The sequence below is a fragment of the Sus scrofa genome, chromosome 2 (assembly GCF_000003025.6).
Source record: "Sus scrofa isolate TJ Tabasco breed Duroc chromosome 2, Sscrofa11.1, whole genome shotgun sequence".
Lineage (NCBI taxonomy): Eukaryota > Metazoa > Chordata > Mammalia > Artiodactyla > Suidae > Sus > Sus scrofa.
Window position 1 is genome coordinate 84,448,534 of NC_010444.4, and position 24,107 is coordinate 84,472,640.

General features: G+C 35.5%; 1 protein-coding gene across 1 annotated transcript in view; it reads right to left on the reverse strand.

Moving 5' to 3' along the window:
• The window catches only part of COL4A3BP (collagen type IV alpha 3 binding protein), a 127,594-nt gene that overhangs the window by 38,109 nt on the left and 65,378 nt on the right, over positions 1–24,107 (reverse strand). The window contains 4 exon segments of the mRNA XM_021084454.1: positions 2,811–2,814; positions 4,411–4,503; positions 9,242–9,399; positions 18,708–18,791. Of these exon segments, the coding sequence (XP_020940113.1) occupies positions 2,811–2,814; positions 4,411–4,503; positions 9,242–9,399; positions 18,708–18,791 (339 nt within the window).

Consider the following 24,107-nt stretch of genomic DNA (forward strand, 5'->3'; position numbering starts at 1 on the left):
CTAGGCTAACATTGACTAAGACCAGCACTACCAGACTAGCATGAGAAGACGACGACATCTCAAGTAGACAGATGACCCAAGATGCGGGACTAGGCCTGCATACTGATTACTCTGCTAAGTGCTCACACTTTGCTTATGAACCAAATGTATTTCTTTCTTGGGCTCAATCATTTACAAGTTTCAAAAAAAGAATTAATATAATTGCTGGGTTTGTGACCAATTACCTGTGTCCAGTACTCTAGGTTGCCCTGATGGATTTCTCCTCTCCATGGCTCTAGCTGGATGGCCCCTAGGATATTTTATTTTAAAAGGAAAAAACTAGCACCATGCAAGCTAACGTCACCACCAACAGCACTAAGTGAGTTAATTGGCTTATCTGGCCAATTAATGCTGCTTATTCCAAAACTGGCCATAAATAGTCCTTTTCATTAGAATGCTGAATAATGGGTAGCTCCCAACAGGACTCAATGGATTAATGGAACAAGTTTATGACCATGGCTCTCCTCAGGTTGGTTAGAAAAATACATAATTCATTTCCTTGGGCTCAAAATCACCTATGGGTAGCCTTGGAAACAGCCCCTATAAATCTGTGATTTCAACCTATAATGTGAGCACGCTATTTTTGGGGTTTTTTTAAAACAGGGTTTCCAAAGGTATGGCCATTTGGCCATGATATTTGTTAGCTCATCTTATGATATATGTAGGGTCGAATTTCCACAATGAACAATCCTCTTCCCAGTTTGGGGGAAATACTAGGAAAATGTTTGGTTCAGGAGGATTCTGGCTTAAATCTTTGCTAATAATGTTGTTGGTCCTACTAGCAATTTAAATTACAATTTGTGGAACTTATAAAGTGATAGTTGCTTGCCTTTCAAGCTATGTGTCACCTGCTTGTACTAAGATAATGATGTCAACACAACTTGAAAACTGTAATAGATCACATCTATAGTGCTCCAAAAAGGGGGGGGGGTCATACATAATGTACATGTGGGGAAAATTGGCTAAAGTCTTATTAGACAATCTAGAAATGGCTGACAGTCCTTGCTGAACACTCTTTCTAGTATAATTCCTCCCCACCCCCCACCCTCCCATTGCCAAAAGAGAGAACTGGACTACTAGGGACTTAGCATTGAGAGACATGATGCACTGGAGGCAGGCAAGCAACCACCCCGGCACTGAGGGACTAATGACAATGCTTTCTACTGAAAAGATAATGATCAAAAGTGGTAAATTAAGAAATAAAATTCCTATTTTATGGCAAGACGAGAAAAATTTAAACATAAAAATTTTTCTCTGCCCTTTGGCCTCTTCTTTCCCCTCTGATGCACTATGTATCAACCAAAGCTTTCTCAACTTCCTAGCATCAACAAGACATCTCCTTATGAGATAACCTTCCTTCTTGATCTTGAAGGGGTCACATGACCTATACAGAACTGAACTGTGCAAACTGTCAATGTGTCATATGATTTGATGTATAGCAAAAACCTCACATTAACTGTGCTTTGATTTCTAATGGTAGCAGTCTTGGAGCTTTCTGAGATGCTGCTCCCAGGTTATAATCCTCAATTTGGCTCAACTAAAATTTCCCATTTCTTTCTTTTTTTTTTTTTTTTTTTTTTTTTTTTTGTCTTTTTGCTATTTCTTTGGGCCGCTCCTGCGGCATATGGAGGTTCCCAGGATAGGGGTCGAATTGGAGCTGCAGCCACCGGCCTACGCCAGAGCCACAGCAACGCGGGATCCGAGCCGCGTCTGCAACCTACACCACAGCTCACGGCAACACCGGATCGTTAACCCACTGAGCAAGGGCAGGGACCGAACCCGCAACCTCATGGTTCCTAGTCGGATTCGTTAACCACTGCGCCACGATGGGAACTCCCCCATTTCTTTCTTAAATCAACTAATTAATTTTTTGTTGACAGGGAGATGGTGAGAAAAAAATAAGCCCTTAACTTTTCTGTTCATCAAAAGAGAAAGAGATAGGTATTTTCAAATGGGTGGCAAAAAGATGGTTTATTCAACAAATGGCACTGGAATAAAATATATAATTCTGTTTTAAAAAAATTCAGACATATTAATATACTTAGAAGAGATCATTTAAAAGATAAACAACAGAAAATACAGCTAATTATTTAAATTATGAAAGGATTTCAATCTAAAATGGAACCAGAGAGCATACACCCCCTGAAATGAGAGAATGATTTCTTGTAAATGCTTCATCTATAGATACTGAACCTTATCTCTTGACCAATGACCATCTGCCAAGAATCTCTCCCCATCTTCAAGCCATGAATTTACTACTTGTACTCTGGCTGGACTCCTGTTGTCTTTGCATTCTTTGCCCATAAATGCGGCCTGCCCCAAACCCTCAACAAAACTGCCTAAAACTTGCTACTGCGTGCATTACCCAAGTTGCAATTCCTCTGCTCTTCTCAAATAAACTCCCAAAGAAAACCCCAAAATCTAGCAATAAAAATGTCAAGAGGCATGGACAAGTGAATCCTAAAAAGTGCTAATGACCAATAAACATTTAAAAAAAAAGTCTGAATCATATTAAAAAGCAATTTTTTTTTCTTTTTTTTTTGACTGCCCTGTGGCATATGGAGTTCTCAGGTCAGGGATCACAGCTGAGGCACAGCTATGGTCTAAGCTACAGCTATGGCAATGCCAGGTCCTTAACCCTCTGTGCCAGGCCAGGGATCAATCCTGTGTCCCAGTACTCCCAAGATGCCACAGATACCATTGCACCATAATGGGAACACCAATAAAGCAATTTTTTGAAACCAATAAACACATATGCTTAGCACAATGACCCTCCTCCCTCTACCCTGCTCTCTTTACCTGAAATAAAACCCATGTTGACAATAGTAGAGGTAAATATAAAATTGTACTTACATCCTGCTGATAAAGATAAATGGGCACTACATATTGTTAAATTAAAAAAACTTTTTGTATTTTCTATAACCTTAAATGAACATCTATATTATTTATAATATGAAAAAATAAGGTATTTCAAAAATGCCTATAGTTCCCCTTAAAATAAACCTAAAATAGCAAAGCAATCTGCTTAGTTTAGGATAAAAAAAAAATTTTAACAGCATACATTTTAGTAATATGGACTTTGAAAATCCCAGATGATAGCTAATTACATGTTTTATACATACCAAAAGAAATGAATTGACAGCTTAGTAATTTTAAAATATTACCAATCAAGTCTCATACTATGAATTTTCATAGCTGGAATCAATTTCAACATAAAAAATACTGTCAATAGCAAGTCCTTTTTTTCTAGAATAAAAAAATCGCAAAAATTTTTTCTTCTACTTTCTTAAATATAACCTAACTTTTTATCATTCTACTTCTATCTCACTGATTGCCACTCCATTTTTAAAATGTTCATTTCAGGAATATCAACAGTGTTAATGACAATTACTATATATATATATATGTCTTAGACATTTTTTTGGGGGGGGGGGGGCTGTGCTTACAGCATGTAGAAACTCCCAGGCCAGGGAACAAACCTGAGCCACAGCAGTGACAATGCTGAATCCTTAACCACTAGACCACCAGGGAACTCCTTAGACATTTTTACCTTTAAAGAAATATCATGGGAAAACAGCTTATAAAATTTTAATATACCTGTGTGTATATGAAGAGGTAGATCTTACTAACTGCTTAACAAATAACCAAAAGGGGAAAGTTGGTTTCAAGCATTTTTTGAATATAAAGGCAAGGCAGAGAGTTCCTGCTGTGGCACAGTGGAAACGAATCCAACTAGTATCCATGATGATGTGGGTTTGATCCCTTGCCTTGCTCAGTGGGTCACGGATCCAGCATTGCTGTGAAGTGTGGTGGAGGCCAGCAGCTGTAGCTCTGATTCAACTCCGAGCCTGGGAACTTCCATATGCTGCAGGAGTGGTACCAAAAAAACAAAACAAAACAAAACAAAAAACCAACACAAAAACCAAACAAACAAAACCATGTTAAAAAAATACATATGTGAAGGCAAGGCAATTACAATAGTTTATGCTCTGCTATGGATAAGACAACACAGTCTACATAACAGACTAAAATCTTTCAGCTGTGAAGTTCTCAGGTTTTTCCTCCATAGGCTGCTTTTATTAAAAAAAAAAAAAAAGTCTGAAGGTGTTATCAATAAGTATTATCCTCATATGTAAAACAAAAACTTGTTCTATAAAGTGGTCAGGTCTAGTAATGAGCTTTATAAAGCCTATACTAAACCCACTTTGTAGGCCAAGAAAAAAAATCTGTTTCAGAGTAAGCCTTTAGCATATATACATTATGAAATACTCAAAATGTTCAAAGGTTACAAAACTATTATGTAAAAATTAATCACTTTTGTGATATGTATGTCCTATGTGTTTCTTTAAGATCAAAAATATAACTTCATACCTCATAATCTGGTCCTCCAAAGTGGGATTTTTTCTTAAGCTCTGCCGTGGCATTTTTGTACTCTTCTTCTACTCTTCTTCTCTTCTCACTTTCCTATTAAAATTTTTAAAAAAGCAAGCAAAAAATTTATCACGTGAAGTAGGATTTTCTCTACATTTCACCGACATTTTATAATTTGCCCAAAAAATAACTCCACTCCTGTGAAAAATGAGTATTATTCTGCCCAAGAAAACACTTTTCTCCAAGCTATATATCACATACAAGCTACCATTTAAATTACCACCACTAAGATCACCTTATAGGTAGGTTATATAATTAAATGGATTAAGTCACCACCAAAGTGTCTACACTTTAAAAAAAAAATTAAAAAGATAAGTTAGCATCAGAGAAATGCCTACAATATATATTTATGTGTTTGTTTCCCCCAGTAGGAGCTAAATTTATTTTGTTACAGAGAAAAAAGTAATGGATGTCAGAAGAAAATAACTCAATTATTGGTAGAATAAACAAATGTTAAAAGATACTCTAAAGAAAGATAAATTTCTTATACTTTTTTTTTTTTTACTGTTGGTTAAAATTATTTTAGAGCTGAAAAACTTCTACTTTAGACTTCTACTTTAACTCTCTTTTTATAGATAGGAGTTTGCTAAAAGATCCAAGATCAACTTAAAAAGGCTGGCCCTGGCACCAATGTCAAACATGTTTTTACAACAATGGGCTGCACTGAGTCAAATCTGATACCAAAGTCCAAACAAGCTTATAAAAATCTAGTGCCTATATTTACTCACCTCAAATATTTAAGGGCTAAATTAAAGTCCATGCTGAACTCACACAGAACTTAACTACTTCCAAATAACCTATCTGAATTAAGCTAGTACAAATGAATCAATGAATTCATTAGCCCAAAGATTACCTGACTTTTGTGTACTCAAGAGAAAATGGCTAAAGTTAAAAAACAAAAAGGAATCTGGAATTCTCTTTTATTACTGTTTGGAATATAACCATATATAACCACTTTGGAAAATTGTTTGCCTACTAGAGCTAAGCATATACCCCATGAATCAGTATTTCTACTATCCATCAGCAGGAAAAAGAAAAAAAACAAATTGAAGTCATACAATGAAAATTTATCATACAATGAACGTCATACAACATTAAATTATACAACAATAAAAAATAATAAACTAACACTAAAAGTTACAAGATGAATGAAGCTCATAGTCAATGTTGGTGGGTCAGGGAAGCCAGACACAAGAGTTTATTAGTATAATTCCATTTACAGGTTGTTCAAAAACAGGCAAAACTAATATATGATGATATAAGTTAGAACTATAGTTACTTCTTTTTTTTTTTTTGCTTTTTAGGGCTGTCCCTGCGACACATGGAAGTTCCCAGGGTAGGGACTGAATCGGAGCTGCAGCTGCAAGACATAGCCACAGCCACAGCAATGCACCATCTGAGCCACAGCTGTGACCTACACCACAGCTCACAGCAACACCAGAGCCTTAACCCACTGAGCAAGGCCAGGGATCAAACCCACATCCTCATGATACTAGTTGGGTTTATTATCGCTGAGCCCCAGTAGGAACTCCTCTGTGGTTACTTCCTGAGGTGGTGGAATGGTATGGACTAGGAAGGGGCATGAAGAAACCTTATAAAAGTTCTGTACCGATCTGAGTGGTGGTTACAGGGGAGTATATATGTATATAAAACTCATCAAACAGTACACTCGAGATTGGTGCACATCACCAACCTTAATTAAAAAAAATGAACAAAGTAAAAATGAACAGCACAGCAACAATATTAAAAAGACTTCAAGGCAAGTGAAAAAACATGTGAAATTATACACCTGTGAGTCTATTAATATAAGCAAATAGTTTCTTTCCAATTTTTTTTTTTTTGGTCATTTTTTTAGGGCCACACCCATGGCGTATGGAGGTTTTCAGGCTGGGGGTCGAATTGGAGCTACAGCCGCTGGTCTACATCACAACCACAGCAACGGCAGATGCGAGCAACGTCTGCAACCTACACCACAGCTGACAGCAATGCCAGATCCTTAACCTACGGAGTGAATCCAGGGACTGAACCTTGGTCCTCATGGATACTAGTAAGATGCATTTCCACTAAGTCATGATGGGAAGTCGACAAACATTTTCAATAAATAGGTTTTCTCTTATCCATATCATTAAGAACTAAAATTGTTTAACCTTAGAATTTTTGGTCTTCCTGGACATGGCTGGCTAACAATTAAGCATACTTCTTTAAAAAAAAGAAATTATTTTTACAGTTAACCAAGAAAAATCATCACCATGAAGAATAATAATTTTTAATTACTTAGCTCTAGGAATTGACATTAGAAATCTATAAAAGAGCTGTTAAACATAAAATCAGAGATCTATTATATAGAGATTTATATCTAAATTATATACACCTTTAATATATGTATACACAGATAAACATGTATTAGAGATCTACCTAAGAGTTACACAAAGGCTGGGGGTTCCTGTTGTGGCTCAGCGGTTATGAACCCAACTAGGATCCATGAGGATATGGTTTCAATTCCTGGCCTTTCTCAATGGGTTAAGGATCCAGTGTTGCTGTTAGCTGTGGTGTGGGTCACAGACGTGGCTTGGATCCCACAGGGCTGTGGCTGTGGCATAGTGGCATAAGCTGGCAGCTGTAGATCTGATCTGACCCCCTACCCTGGAAATTTCCACATGCTGCGGGTGTGGCCCTGAAAAAAGCAAAAAAAAAAAAAAAAAAGTTAAACAAAGGCTATTAAACAGCTATTATTATATCACCTATCACCTATCACCTATTTAACTGTTCTCATTAGATTTTAAGCTCCTTAAGGGACGATTTCCTGTTCATTACTGTTTCCCCATTTCTAGCTTGGAGTCTAGCACACAAGAAAAATACAAATTCTTTAAAAAATAATACTTCAATTAAAGAGTAGTGTTATCACTGTACTTTCCTTCCCAATTATATGATTACCTAAAAGACATGTTTTTTGATAAGCTCTATAAGAACTTCCTAGCCTTTATATAGAGTATATACATGTGTATACACACTGAATATACAAGTATGTACTGTGTATGCATATACACACTTATATTTCCTGTAAAATGTAACCAGGATCCTATTTCAAACTTGAGAAAAAAATATAGTGGAAAAGGTGAATAAGATTTGACATTAGATAGACCTGTAAGAGGACTATAAAGTACAGAAGTTTGCAGTTTTCAATTAATACTGCCATCATTTATAGGTGTTATTTGATTAAATATGGTGCAACATAAGTGCTTTTTTCATAGATCTTTTGGTTTGGTATACTTATTGCTACCCAATAAAGAAAAAGAAGGGATAAGATTATGAACACTGAAGACAACTGCAAGTTCATCTTCCTTTTCAAGTAAGCAATTTCAAAAAAGATGGGGAAGCCATGTCTTCTTTTTAATTATTATTATTATTTTTTTTAGGCAGTGCAGTTACAGCATATGATTGGAGATGACGATCCTTTAGTGAATAATATAGAGACTGAAGAAAGGAGAGCTTAGGATAAAAAGACTGAAGAAGGGAGATATTAGCTAAAAGAAAGTTTCCAAAACATTTTGAATAAGCTGAATGATTCTCTTGAGTCATTAGTCTAATGGATTTAAGGGATTGTCTCATTTGCTCAATACATTATTTTTTGTGTGAAAAGGGAATCTCCTAAAAATTCAATTGGATCCACAGCTGAAATCTTTGATGATGTAATAGTTTGACTCTAGAATAATAATGAAGTGTCTGTACCATAAATGGACATTGCTGATGCCTGTTTTAAAAGAATACATACTGCTTGTCAACCTGGCTTACTCTCACCTGCACCTGAAAATTGTGAACAATTCTCTTTTCTTTAAACATGGGGACATTCTTAAACACACAGTGCTATTTGAATCCTGTAGCCATTTTGCCATTACATCAATGATGACATTGCTTTCCTTAGTGTTCTGCTCACACTGATAAAACCTTCAAATATTGCAAGCAATGAGACTCACTAATGAATGATAAGATTCTGACTGATGTCTGCCCTAATATCCAGAGCTGAAATACAGACGATAGTCGAATAAAATTCTTCTAATTCTGCTACTTAACACCTCTGGACAAGTCTGGGCTCATCTTCTATAAAATGATGGCACTTGACTAAAACTATATTTTGTAAGATATGGTTTAGTTCTAACACCTTATTGACATTAAATTATTTATAAACAGAAGTTTTCCTACTCAACCAAATTCACTGAGCCAATTTCTACCTCACGGTTGAAACTTAGGATTCATTTTATAATATTATTATCAGTGCTGCAGTTTAAACAAAGGTGGGCAAAAGTGAACATAAGGCAAGTGTTCAATAAACAACAAAATGTGTGTTAAATGCTATCACAATGACCTTGGAAAATATACATGGCCATGAATGCAATATGTTAATGTTTAACTTTAAAAATTGGTGTTTTAATACATCATATAACTTCAGTGGAGTTTCATATATCACACAATAAAGCTGGGTAACGTTAAATGGTTCATCATTTCTAATCCAAAGCATTAATATTACCATTACAAAAACTTTTATGTTAAAATCCAGTGAAGAATGAATACTGTAATTGAATATGTACCTGATGAATCTCATTAAAAGATGGGTTTAAGATGCTTAGCAAGTTTCAGAGGAGCAGTTACCACCTGCTACATCTATCAATCCAACAGATTTTTTTTTCCCTAAGAAGTCAGTTTGGTTTAAATGTCAATCGGTATATAAACAAAATCTGATTATTTTTTTAAAAGAAGAAAAAACCAATCTTACCTTATCCAGTCTCTTTTGCCAGCTGTCCTCACGTTTTACCATTAGTTCAATACAATGAGAGAGTGTAGCAAGGATACCAGCAGTAGTTGCTTTAAAAGTTATCGCCTCCCCTTTAAAGTCTATACCATTAATTCCTTTTGGTGTTACATGTGGAAATACTGGTTAAAAAAAAAAAAAAAGTCACTAAAAATCTTTTTAACAAAGAAATCATTCCTCATCGCAACTTAAAAATTAGAAAATGTTTAGAAAACTAACACATCAGAACAAGCCTGATCAAACTATAATTTCCTTTCTGTTGGTCAACAGTAAAAAAAATTTCCATTCATATCCTATGAGCAAAGAAGCTTATAACAGCACATGTACTCTCGAGTTCTTTTTTTCTACTTTCTATTTCCTGAAACCTATTTGCTATGCTACACCCAGTGAATAAAGTGGTAGGAGGAGTTAACACTTTGATAATAATACTTAGACAACGTAGAGTGGGACTTATTGTGGCAACAGTTATCTTACATTTTGAGAAGCCTTGAATGTAAAAAATACCCGAAGAGAAATTGCCAAAGTGAAATAAAACAAATAAGTCACAGAGATGTAATGTACAGCATAGAGAATATAGTCAGTAATATTATAATAACTTTGTATAATGACAAATAATAACCAGACCTACAGTGGTGATCATTATGTAACGTATAAAAATATCAAACCATTATGTTGTACACCTGAAATCAATATAATACTGTAAGTCAATTATACTTCAATAAAAAAGAAAAAAAAAGACATTGCCAAACTTACTATTAAAAAATTTAAACAAATGCTCAAACATAAGTCTGGGACAAATGCACACATTAAATGGTTCTTTATGTTTACATTTTATAATTTTAATTCAATGTTAACATTTGAATTAAAAATTCTTAAAACTCAAGATACAAAATAAGAGAGCATGATATTTTGTATCATAATTAAAAGAAACCATTTCAATAGAACTCATATAAATGAAACAGTGATACTTTCAACTTTAAAAACTCATTACATAGATATGACAGCAAAGGCACAACCATAATAAACTAAACTTCTTCAAAATTTAAAATTTCTGCTCTTGAAGGCACTGTTACAAGAATGAAAGTTGCAATTATACAGGGTAAGTAAATTCAGAGAGCTCATCTACAGTTAATAAAAAAATTATGGTAACTGTGAGGAAATATATTAATTAGCTTGACTGCAGTAATCTTTTCACCATATTAGACTCTTTAAATATACAGAATTTCTATTTAAATTTTTTTTCAAGAAGAATAAAAAGACAAGCCACAGACTGGGAGAAAAATCTCTGCACAGAATATGTGTGATAAAAGACTTAAGTCCTTTATCAATATACATTATATATTCTGTATTATACAACATATAGTAATCTCAACACTAAGAAAATAGTTAACACAATTTTATATATACACACACACACACACACACACACACACACAATTGGACAAAATCTGAACACACATTTCACCAAAGAAGAGACACCCATGGCAAATACGTGGATGAAAAGATGCTTGATACAATTAGTCACTAGGGAAAAGCAAATTAAAACTACAATGAGATTCTACTACATATCTATTAAAAGACTAAAATTTTAAAAGACTGACCAGGTTAAGTGTTAGTTGAAATTTAGAGGAACTTGAACTTTCAAATATAACTGGTGAAATGCAATTTGCAAGTTCTGTAAAAAGTTAAATATGTAATTACATAATTCAACCATTCTATGTCTGGGTAGTTAGCCCCAAGTAATAAACCACATGTTAATCAAAAAAACCCTTGCATGTTAATGTTCACAGCAACATTATTTATAACAGCCCCAAACTATAAACAATCCAAATGTCCACCAATAGACTAATGGATTAAAGAAATCATGGGTATTATCTATAGAAGGAAATCCTACACAGCAATGAAAAGAAATCAAATACTGATACATATAACAATGAGGAATCTCAAACTAGGAAAGAAATCAGGCAAAACCCCCTCACCTATAATCTGGGTTCATTTATATTAAATTCTAGAAAATGCAAACTAATCCACAGCATCAGAAAAGAGAGCAATGATTATTTGAGAACTGCTGGAGGAAACGAAGACAAAGGAGATGGAGGGAACTGTTCAGGGAATGACAGACATGATAATAGGTTTGATTGTGGTGATGGCTTCATTATATCAAAACTTAATCAAACTGTATACTTTAAATATATGCAGTTTATTGTACATTAATTATACCATTAATTTAAAAAATCTATTTTTCTTATATTTTCTGAAAATCCTATCATTGTAACTTCTCTATTTTTTTATATTTTTTTTAATTTTTAAATTTTTAAAAAATTGTTATTTCCCCAATACAATTTTTTTTTCTACTGTACAGCATGGTGACCCAGTTACACATACATGTACACATTCTATTTTCTCACATTATCATGCTCCATCATAAGTGACAAGACATGATTCTCAGTGCAACACAGGATCTCATTGCTAATTCATTTCAAAAGCAATAGTTTGCATCTATTAACTCCAAGCTCCCAATCTACCCCACTCCCTCCCCCTATATTTTCTATCATTCTTACCAAGATTGTTGTTTTATTTTTATTTTATTTTTTGTCTTTTTGCCATTTCTTGGGCCGCTCCCGTGGCATATGGAAGTTCCCAGGCTAGGGGTTGAATTGGAGCTGTAGCCACTGGCCTACGCCAGAGCCACAGCAATGTGGGATCCGAGCCGCGTCTGCAACCTACACCACAGCTCACAGCAACACCGGATCCTTAACCCACTGAGCAAGGCCAGGGGTCGAACCCGCAACCTCATGGTTCCTAGTCAGATTTGTTAACCACTGAGCCACAATGGGAACTCCAAGATTGTTTTTAAACTACAATTTTTATTAATAATAAACTTAGAAACTAAAAGTCACTGTAATAATGAGTTCTTCATGCTGCTTGTTAATTTATAGTCAGTACAAGATGAAAAACAACATACAACGTCTTGGAAAAAACAAAATGTATCTCTTCAGCTGCACTTAACTACCTGCAGAAGGAGTTGCCCTCAAATCTTTTTCAGAATGATACAGGTGCTATGTAACAGAGTTTTAATCTTTCAAACAGTTGAAAATAAGTATTTCACACATACTAAGTTTTCTGAGATAAATCTGTCTCCTGTCACATCTGTTAGGAAATGAAGGTCATGAAGACAGTCCTCATTTTAGCTTGTCATCCACTGGGCTGCTCTAAGTATTGGTTACTTTGATTTTTTGCTCCAAGTCTCTTATATCTATTGCATATATAAGATATATGTTATATTGTAGAACTATGTTAATCTTGATGGCAAAACTTAAGCAAATCCCCAAAGTAGTCAATCATTTTAGATGAGCATACTTATCTAAATCAATGTCTAAGATGAAAACAAGAGAAAGAAGATCTTAAAGATAGAAGGTTACATGCCTTAGCTTCTTCTGGGAAAATGATACACTGTAGTAAAAGGAAGCTGCTAGTATGTGTATATGACCATGCTTATGAAGGGCAGAAATGAAAGAAATTATACAATAATACATAAATCTAGATTTGCAAGTACTTAAAACTCCAAAAATTATCACACAGGTTTACACTTCTTCTAGTTGAACCCTGACACTATATACTCCAAAACTCTTTTAAAGGTATCAACACTCAGAAAATCAAGGAACCCATTAATTCACATCAACATGTCAAAAATAAAAACAAATACTGACATAAGCCAAGAGATCCATAATCCCTTCATTTCATTTAGACTCTCCCACAGTATATGAATCATAGCCAACCTAACGGGGGATCCAGTTTCTGTGGTGGTGAGATTTTCATTTCCCCACATGAAATATTCCAAATGACCAAGTATGTTTACACACAAGGCAGAAAAAAAAAACTGGTGGACAAGTCCTTCTGAACATATAGGAAGGCAACTTTGTTTAAATCTCTCCTTACCTGTCTACTATGAAAAAGAAGAAACATGACTGAAGACAATGACCATGATATCAATCATACTAGGGTAAACAATCAACTGGTTTGGGACTACTGGTCTACTGTAGATATTATTCTAACAAAATAAGATGCAGTTAGCTAAAAAACTAAATTTAATATATTCACATGAAAAATATGTGAGCTAAGAGGATGAAAAGTGATTTGTGGTCTAACTTTTTAATTTAGATAAAGTATTAGCATCTGCATAAAGACTAGGAGGAAAGGAAGGACAATACTCATGATTCCTAGAATAATGTATGTTCCATCAACACTAAACTTCCTCTCAATGAGTTTCATCAAGAGCATTGGATAGATGAGTTAATATTTACTGTCATTTTATATATTAGATGCCATGACAAATGCTCTTGTATATTACTTACAAAATAGGACTAGACAGAAGTTAAAAAACTGGCCAGAAAATACAGTTAAAATATAGATAAGTGGGAACAAGTAGAAAATAGATATCATAATCTATACAAGTAGTCATCTTTGTTTAATTAATACAATTAATCATAAGAAACAGGGGTTTAGGAGTACAAATTTGTTGTCTTTAGATTGGTTTAATCTAAAGTAAAGGCCAAAAAAATCTAACAATATTAATGTCTGTATTTAGTCTTCTTTTAAATAACGGCTTTATTGAGATATAATTTACACACCGTAAGATTCACTCATTTAACACATATAATTAAATGGTTCTTAGGATATTCAGAATTGTATGAACATCACCACAACCAACTTTAGGATATTTTCACGAACAATCCCCTCAAATCCGATATACATTATCAGTCACTTTCCATTTTCTCCAACTCTACTCCCCCTAGCCCCCCAGCCTTAGGAAACCACTAATACATTTTCTGCATTGTGGTTTGCCTCCGAATATTTCATATAAATGAACAATAAGTAGTCTTTTGTGACTAGCTTCTTTCACTTAGCGTAATATCTTCAAGGTTCATCCATGATACAACACATATCAGCATGCTACTCCTTTACACAGTCAAAAAATGTTCCATTTTGTTCATCCATTCATTAGCGGCTAGATGTTTGGGTTACTTCTGCTTTTTAACTGTTATGAATAATGCTGCAATGAACATCCTTGTAGGTTTTTATACAGATGTATGTTTTCATTTCTCCTGAAGTGCTAGGTTAAATCACGACACTAAGTTTACCATGTTGAGGATCTGCCAGACTCTTTTCCAAGGCAGATACTCTTTTACAGTCTCACCAACAGTATATGAGAGTTCCAATTTCTTCACATTCTTGCCCACACTTGTTATAGTATTTCTGATTATAGCCAGCCTAATAGGTGTGAAGTGGTGTCTCACTGTGGTTTTAACTTGCATTTTCCCAATGGCTAATGAGTTGAGGAACTTTTCAGGAGTTTATTGACTGTTTGGGTATCTTTTTTGTGAAAATGTCTATTCAGATGCTTTGTACAACTCTAAACTGAGATACTTGCCTATTCTAGATTTCTTAGAATTCTTTATATATTTTCAATATAAATCCTTTATCAGATAAATCACTGGCAAATGTTTTCTCCCATTTTGTGTTACCTTTTCACTTTTTTTGACAGTATTCTTTAAAGCACAAAAGTTTTAAAGTTTGATAAAGATCAATTTATCTTTTTTCCCTTTTCACTTTGACTATTGGTGTCCTATCTAAGAAAGCTTTGCCATATCCATGGTCATTAAGATTAACTCCAATATTTCTTCTACGGTTTTATGCTTTTTAGCTCTTTTAATTAGGTTTTTGATCCATTTTCAGTTAATTTTTGTGTCTGGTGTGAAGTAGGGGCTCAATTTCATTCTTTTACATGTGGATATCCAGCTGCCTAGCATTTGTTGACAAAACATTTTCCTCAGTGAATTGTCTTGGTACTCTTATGAAGAATCAATTTATTATAAATGTGAGGGTTTATTTCTTGACTCTCAATTCTGTTCTATTGTTCTATATATCTTTCCTTATGCCAGAACCACACTTTACTTTTGTAGTAAGTTATGAAATTGGAAGTGTGAGTTCTCCTGCTTTGCTCTTCTTTTTCGACTGTTGTAGGATTATATGGTAATTCCATTTTTAGTTTTTTGAGTTATTTCCATACTGTTTTCCATAGTGGCTGCACCACTTTACAGAATTACCATATGATCCAGCAGTCCCACTCCCGGGCATCTATCCAAAGAAAACCATAACTTGAAAAGCCATGTACCCCAATGTTCACTGCAGGTACAATAGCCAAGACATGGAAGCAACCTAAATGTCCACTGACAGAGAAGTGGATATAGAAGACATGGTACATACACACAATGGAATATTACTCAGCCATAAAAAGAATGAAATAATGGCATTTCCAACAACATGGATAGACCTAGAAAGTATCATGCTAAGTGAAGTTAGTCAGACAGTGAGACACAAATATCATATGCTATCACTTATATTAGAATCTAAGAAAGAGACACAAATGAACTTCTTTGCAGAACAGAAAAAGACTCACAGACTCTGAAAAATTTATGGTTACCAAAAGGATCAGATTGTGGGGGAGGAAGGACTGGAGGTTTGGAATGGAAATGTTCTAAAATTAGGTTGTGATGATGGCTGTACAACTATAAATATAATAGAATTCATTGAATTAAAAAAAGACTATTGTAGCTACTCTGGGTCATTTGTATTACCACATGAACTTTAGAACTAGCTTGTTCACTTTTGGAAAAAAAAAAAATCCACCTAGGATTTTGGTAAAGACCGGATTGAATCTACAGGTCAACTTGGGTAATACTAAATTTTTAACGAAATTAAGCCATCTGATCCATGAACGTGGGAAATCTTTCCATCTATTTAGGTCATCTTTAATTTTTTTCAATAATGTTTTGTGGTCTTCAGAGTATAAGGTTTGTGCTTCTTTTGTTATGCTTTTATAAATAAAGCTGCTTCCTTAATTTTACCATCACATTTTCATTGCTAGTGTACAAGAAATATAATTGATTTTTTTGTATACTGATCTTATATACTGCAATCTTACTGAACTTTATTAGTTTTAATAGTTTTTTAGTGGATTCCTTATGATTTTCTCTACACAAGATAATGGTATGTTCTTTCTGTCTTTCTTTTTTTTTAGGGCCGCGCACCCTCAACATATGTACTATACCTTTTTTTTTTTTTTAGAGGGCTGCACCCCCAGAATATGTACTATACCTTTTTTTTTTTTAAAGACATGTTCTGTTCACTTCATCAGATTATATCTAATGCTTCTGACTTATTTCTAGAGGTTAACCAGAAAAGATACTTTCCATCTAAGATGATTATCATCATTTCCATCAACATTAAGAAATACACTATTTTAAACAGTGAATTCCCTAAATGTACTTAAAACATCACTTGTGATTTTAAAAACTGTTCAAATATCTTGTAGGACATTTCTCTAAATGACTTAAATAACCCAGTCTTCTATAACGTGGTTTTAGTCCCTTCAAAAGAGATGTTGGGAGTTCCCATTGTGGCACAGTAGGTTAAGATCTGATGTTGCCACAGCTATGGTGTAGGTCACAGCTATGGCCTGGATTCAACCCTTGGCCTGGGAATTTCCATATGCCATAGGTATGGACTAAAAAGAAAAGAAAAAAAAAAAAAGATATTGGAGGCTTTCCTAAAAGATGTGTGGAGATCTAGCCAGATCACACTTAAGAGTTAGGTACTGCAAGTACCATATACACTGGGAGGGCTTTTTAACTAGTGGACTTCATCAAATGGTGATCTGCTAATGAGACAGCTTCGTCACGGTGGAACCCTGCAAAATCTCTCAGTCTTTTCTCTATGGCCTTTCAGTGTCTCCAGAGTTATCTTCTAATTTTTATCAGAAAATCCTTGTCTGGTTTTATATCAGAAAATATATTCTGGAAACATGGTAAGAAAAGGAAGCTGGGGATTGCATCTTTCAGTATACAGACTTCCATTTAGTCTTTGGTTAGCAGAGTTCTTAGAGATAAGCAGAAAACTAAGGCTGTTAGATTTTAATAATCAGCATGTATGTCTCTATTTAATCACTTTATTGACAGGCCAATATACCTATCTTTTGCTGTGCTTGGTATTCCTGAATCTAAACCTCTGCAGTTCCATTCCTACAGAAAATAAGCTTCCATTCTCTTTTGGCGAATACAGATGGGATAGTGGAGTGTAAGTGAAATGGTGGAACATTGGATCTGAGAGTTTTACATCTTCTTTCAATAATTTTTCCAATATCCAAATGAAATCTTATTTCTATTAAAGGTTATTCACTGTGAAATTAAAATATAATAGAAAGAACTGTACCAAAATAATCCTCTAATTTCATAAAGACATACATATCTGGATGACTCAATAAGGTTGAACATTTCAGACCCAACTTATAAGGAAAACTTTGTAATTAGACAGTATATTACATAATTGAGAATAGAGGGGCTTATAAAAAAGAAGAGAACCATGATGAAAATAAGAAAGAAGAAGAAGAAAGCAGGAAAAGGTGGGGAAAAGAAGCATTAGATTTTAATATCCATATCTGAATATTCCCAAATGATTTCTGAAATATGGAAATTATTTTTATGTATATAACACTAAAAAGTTATTTGAAAATATACCACAGACACTGATTTTACTTCACATTCTTTCATAACATCAGCAAAAATAAGCACAATTAAATTATTTTTTTCACAAAGATTTATTTGTAACTTTAAAAAAATTTTAGAAATTCTCAGGCTAGCTTTTTCTTAGGATATATTAAAAGAAAGCATTTGAGCATCTGACTATGAATTACAGTTTGTCACACTGCCCCCCTCCAACTGCGCATCATACATAGGTTCCAAATATAAGTGATACTATGCAATATTTATCCTTAGTTTATTTCTCTCAGCATAATGCCTTCCAGGTTCATCCACATTGTTGCAAAATGTAGGTTTATAACGAACAATTAAGAACTCCATTTCATGGGTTAGCCCTTATAAACAGAACAACCATTAATAAACCGATAAATGAAATAAGCCATCTTGCTCCTGAGTCTATAAACAAATGTGCTGTAAAATCAGAGCTATTTCAATATTTTTTTTTAACAATACTGATTATATACTTTTCAACACCGGGTTACCAAGTGGAAAGAGAAAAGAACATTAAACAGAAAGAAATACACTCTAAAGAAACATTCAAGTTCATTACAATGTCTCCTCCCTAAGAAATACTCCTTTAGTATCAGAAACTTATTATATAAAACATGGCTGAAATAAATGGGCCAGTGTCTGAAACTTACAGAATGAGTGTTTGTCAGATGAGCTGTCATATTATTTAATATCATAATGTCTTTTCCTAGAAGAAACTTCCACTTTCCAGCTTAAAATTTTTATTTAACTACTCCATTAGATAATTATTCTTATTATATAGTGAGCTATATTATTTAGCAAGTTTATTTTACCCAACAGAGGCGGAAAATTTTACTACTTACCCTTTTCCTTACTGCCATTGGTGTTATGCAAGAAGTCTCCATCAGAACGTGTTGTAGGAAAGTCATCTTCATCATCTTCTACCACTAAATAAAATATATTTAAGAATGTTAAGATGAAAGCACATATAAACTAATAAGATTATTATGTTCAACTGTGTCAATATACTCTGGATCCTGTGAGTAAATGATCTTATTCATCTTTGATTTGCAGCGCTTATCAAGGTATGCCCAATAAATATGCTGTGGAATGTCTTTAAATGACTTATTATAAAAACTGCACCCCTTCTCATTTGTGTAAGGGATGGTACTGAGATGTGAATTATTTCATTTTTTGGTCTTTCTATCTCCCTATCTCGGAGAGATTTCCTAATCCTATCTGAGGCCTACAAAGGCTGAAGAGGATGGTAAGAGGCTAACTTACACGCAGAAGATGCTTTATCTTGCCTCTAGGACATGCAGGGAAAAATATAATGACTTACAGATGTGATATCAATTTTAATTCATTTCAAAGTGTCTGTGCCTAGACACCCCCCCACCCCTTTTTTCTTTTCTTTTCTTCTTTTTTTTTTTTAAGGGCCAAACCTGTGGCACAAGGAAGTTCCCAGGCTACGGTGGAACTGGAGCTGAAGCTGCTGGCCTACACTACAACCACAGCAATGCCAGATCTGAGCCGTATCTGTGACTTACACTGCAGCTCGAAGCAATGCTGGATCCTTAACCCAACAAGCAAGGCCAGGGGTCAAATCTGCGTCCTCACAGACATTACTGTCAGGTTCTTAACCTTCTAAGCCACAACAGGAATGCCTGGACTCTTAACTTAGTTGCAGAAAACAGAAAATCCTGTGTTCCTCTACACACCTCTTTCTTCTATGTACTATCCTTTTATCTGCTTCCTAACAGATGTTAATCCTCTGCTCTACATATTTCACTTCCTTTTTTTTTAGTTCTTTTTTTCTTGTCTTTTGTCTTTTTAGGGTCGCACCCAGGGCATACGAAAGTTCCCAGGCTAGAGGTCTAATCAGAGCTACAGCTGCTGGCCTATACCACAGACACAGCAACTCAGAATCCAAGCCACATCTCTGACCTACACCACAGCTCAAGGCAATACCGGATCTTTAACCCCACTGAGCCAGGCCAGGGCTCAAACCCGAGTCCTCATGGCTACTAGTCAGTCGGGTTCATTAACCACTGAGCCACGATGGGAACTCCCATATTTCCCTTCTGAGTGCAAATTTCTAAACCTCAGCCCCCAACCTTATTCTCCACTTTCTAATGGCTTCTTTAGTTTATTATCTTTTCAGGAACTCCCTTTCTGTATCAGAAACTTTAATTCTGAACTAGTCTTACTTCTTGGCTATATTTCTTTACCTCAGGAGTCATTTGGCTCTATAAGGAACGTTTCATCTATTTTGACTCTCTTTGCAATGAATGCAAAGACCACTCTTGGTCCTTGTTCTTTCCTTTAACTAAATGGTAGGAATCACTATGGAAAATAATCTTTTTTCTGTACTGCCATTTTCTAATTACTGGGCTATTTCATTTTCTCATCATGTGAAAATTTTACACTCATTTATAACAAGCTTTGCAAATCATAAGCTGCTATTATCTACTAAAAGCTACCATTTTCTTTCTTTTTGCTTTTTTGCTTTATAGGGCCACACCTGTGGCATATGGAAGTTCCCATGCTAGAAACTACAGCTACAGCTGACAGCCTATGCCACAGACACAGCAACGTGCAATCCGAGCCGAGTCTGTGACCTACAACACAGCTCATGGGAAAGGCCAGATCCTTAACACACTGAGAAAGGCCAGGAATCAAATCTGCGTCCTCATGGATACTACTGTAACCGAGCAGGACCCTGTGAGGCCTTCCCAGAGTGACCCCCCACTCATGTCCTCCACTTGCCTTTTCATCTATAGAAAAACTTCAAGTCAAAGAACCAATTTAATCAGGGAAGTGAAAAATGCAGAGAAAAAAGAAAACAGTAATAATAATTCACCCATTCAACAAAGTCAAGGAACTTCAGTTCTTCAAAGACTATAGATAATATTCTGAGCCACGTCCTTGAAGCTGTCTGCAGGTGCTGAATCCCCCCACCTCGTGGAAGAAGTCAACCGTATGCTGCCCAAAAACACAGAGACCCTAGACCAGTTGGAACCAGAAGGTTGGTGATGCTCCCAATTATCTCACCACCCACCAATCAGGAAAATGTATGTGAGCATATCATGCCCTGCTCCTCCAACACTGTAAGACTCCTCACTTCCCCCTCTAAGAGGGGGAAAAGTCCTTGAGGCACTAGTCTATGTTCCCCTCTTTGCCTGGCCAATTAAAGTTTCTTTTTCTGTTTCCTCCAACTCTGACTCCCCCGTGTTTCTATTTAGCATCGGTGCACAGAGGCAGCCAAAATTTCAGCAACACTATTCGGGTTCCTTACCACTGAGGAACTCCTATTTTATTTCCTAACAGAGAGCCGAAATGAATATCCGACTGACATTTTTCTCTTCCCTGGGCATCATTCCTTTTTCAATATTCACAGTGAGGCCTTTGCAAACACCACAGTTCCAAGATTAATCAAATTCCCAGATTCTGTGGATCTTCATCTTCTCATCAATAGTTTGCAAATATGATCAATTCAAAGAAATTAACGAACATGACACTGCTCTGATTTTAAATCATTACTTGCCATCACACAAGATCCTGACCTTCACTCAATACTACTCTGATTAACTGCTCTTAAATAACACTAAAAGGTCTGCATTTCACTCATCTACTTAGTATCTACTTTGGGTTACTAAGGATTCACCTTAATATCCATAATCATCCAACAGCCTAGTACTACCAAACAGGGATTTCCAACCTTCTTTTTCTAGCCAATACTCAATATATACAACTGATGAAAACAAGAACTGCCCTGGCTAAAAGAGTAGCCTTCTCCACTTTCTTCCCAACCAAGCACTCCTTGTCCATTGTTGAGGCACCTTTAAGGGATATCTGACATGGTTTGAAACTACTGTCCTAAGACAAATACCCCACCCCAATCAGAGTGTCTCCCTTACCAATACTCAACTCTATTATGCTAAATTCCACCTTTGGATCTTGCACATTCCTGCTTTCCTTATCCCAATAATGCAAATTAATCAGATTAATAATAGCAGCTATTACTTATTTACTGATTTTTTTTGCTATTAAGCACAGGGCTAATGTACATATCCTCTTTTAATTCTCACAATCATATGTGCTGGATACAATATCTATGTTACAGAAGAAAAGGATGTGGAGAACTGTAATATACTTCAAGTCATTAAACTAATAATGAATAGAAGAGGAAGAGTAGAACCGTTACTTTTAATATGGTGTGAATGTCTTGTTTTAAAATCAAACAGTATGTTTAGGTCAGAGATATTATTTTCTACTTCTTGAATCCCAGAGTATTTAGAACTAAATGGTTAATTAAATTTTATTCAAGTGTTTATGTGTGGGGTGGCGGGTGGGCGAGGCTATGAGGTTAAGTCAGCCTTACTAGCAATTCTGATACTGATCTACAGTTGAAATAGGAAAGAATGGTCCATATTCTTATTTTACCTTTGTCCAGCATGTATTCTTAAAAATATAATTTCTTACAATAGCCATTTAGAGGGAAATCAGCTGTTATAGGCTGAACTGTGCCCCCCACCAAATTCATGTTGAAGTTCTAAGCCTCCTATACCCCAAAATGTGACCGTATTTGGAGACAGGGTCTTTACAGAGGTATCGAATTAAAATGAGGTTATGACGGTGGGCCCTAAATGACCAGTGTCTCTTATAAGAGGAGGAAATTTGGACATAAACACTTACGGAGGGAAGATGATGTGACGACACAGAGAGAAGATGGTCATCTACAAGTCAAGGAGAAAGGCCTAGAACAGATCCTTTCCTCATGGCCCTCAGAAGAAACCAAACTTGCCAAAACCTTGATCACACCTTTTTAGTCTCCAGAACTCTGAGGAAATAAATTTCTATTGTTTAAGCCACCCAGTCTGTACAGTACTTTGGTGATGGCAGCCCTAGTAAACTAATACATTAGTCTACCACTGGTGTGATATATTCAAACATGAGTAATGTTTAAAAATATTTTTCATGGATTTCCCCTTGTGGCTCAGCAGGTTAAGAACCTGACTAGTATCGATAAGAATGCAGGTTTGATCCGTGGCCTTGCTCAGTGCGTTAAGGATCTGGCATTGCTGCAATCTGCAGCACAGGTCGCAGACGCTGCTTGGATCCATCATTGCTGGGGCTGTGGTGTAGGCTGGCAGCTGCAGCTGTGACTTGGCCCTAAGCCTGGGAACTTTCATATGCTGCAGTGTAGCCATAAAAAGAAAATAACATTTTTTTTTTTTCCGAATCATCTACACGGCCTAGTTATTATTGCATCTCAACTTCCACTCCATCCCCCGTCGCTCTTGTCCTTAAAATGCTACATATTATTGGTGTGGATCATTTTAAAATAAACAAGGAATACAAATCTGTATACATCCTATTTGGTTTAAAGGGTTTTTTGCAAGCAAATGAAAGCTGATGTATAATGTCTAATTTCATTTTTTTTAAAAAAAGCATATATGGTTTTTTGTTTTTGTCTTGGGGGGGTTTTTTGTCTGTGCCCACAGCATGGTGGAAGTTCCTAGGCCACTGAGCGAACCTATGCCACAGAAGAGACCCAAGCTAGTGACAATGCTGGATTCCTTAAACAGCTACACCACAAGGGGGCGCCCCATGTTTTTTTTAATTAATGAAAAATAGAAGTTCAACTGTCTTTATTTTTAGAGAAATAAACAGCGAATGTTAAAGAACCAAAAATTTAAAGTGTATTGAATATAAAGAACCTTAAGGTTACTTTAGATGAAATTAAGTACTTTAAAAGATATATGGGCTCTTCTCTGGCAAAGATGGAATAACAGGTAAAGAATTAATCTTCCAGTGTGAAACTAAAAAACACAGACAAAACACATGAAACGATAGTTTTCAAGACACTGGATATTAGACAACGAAGGACAGTGATCCCTAAGAGTTGGGGAACAAATGATGTGAGTTCCAGCTTATTGCCATGGAAGAATTTCCAAGTTGTAGACTAAGGAGAAACACAGGGTGAGCCTGGTAGACTTTCTGAGGTGAGGAAATACACCTGAGAATCTAGAGAGACAAAGACATTAGAGTTCACAAGGCAGAATGTTGGGAGGAGAGAGCTGTGCAGAGAGGGGACTCTGGAGATGGGGAGACGGTCCCCCTGAGTATGCAGTTGAGTACCAACAGCACATACAAGTTGAGAGAACTACAGAGGTCACAGAATCATCTGAAAGGATTCCAGGGAAGAGTACCCAAAGCCTACACGGGGCAGGGAAAGCACCTCTTCCTAGAATGCAAAC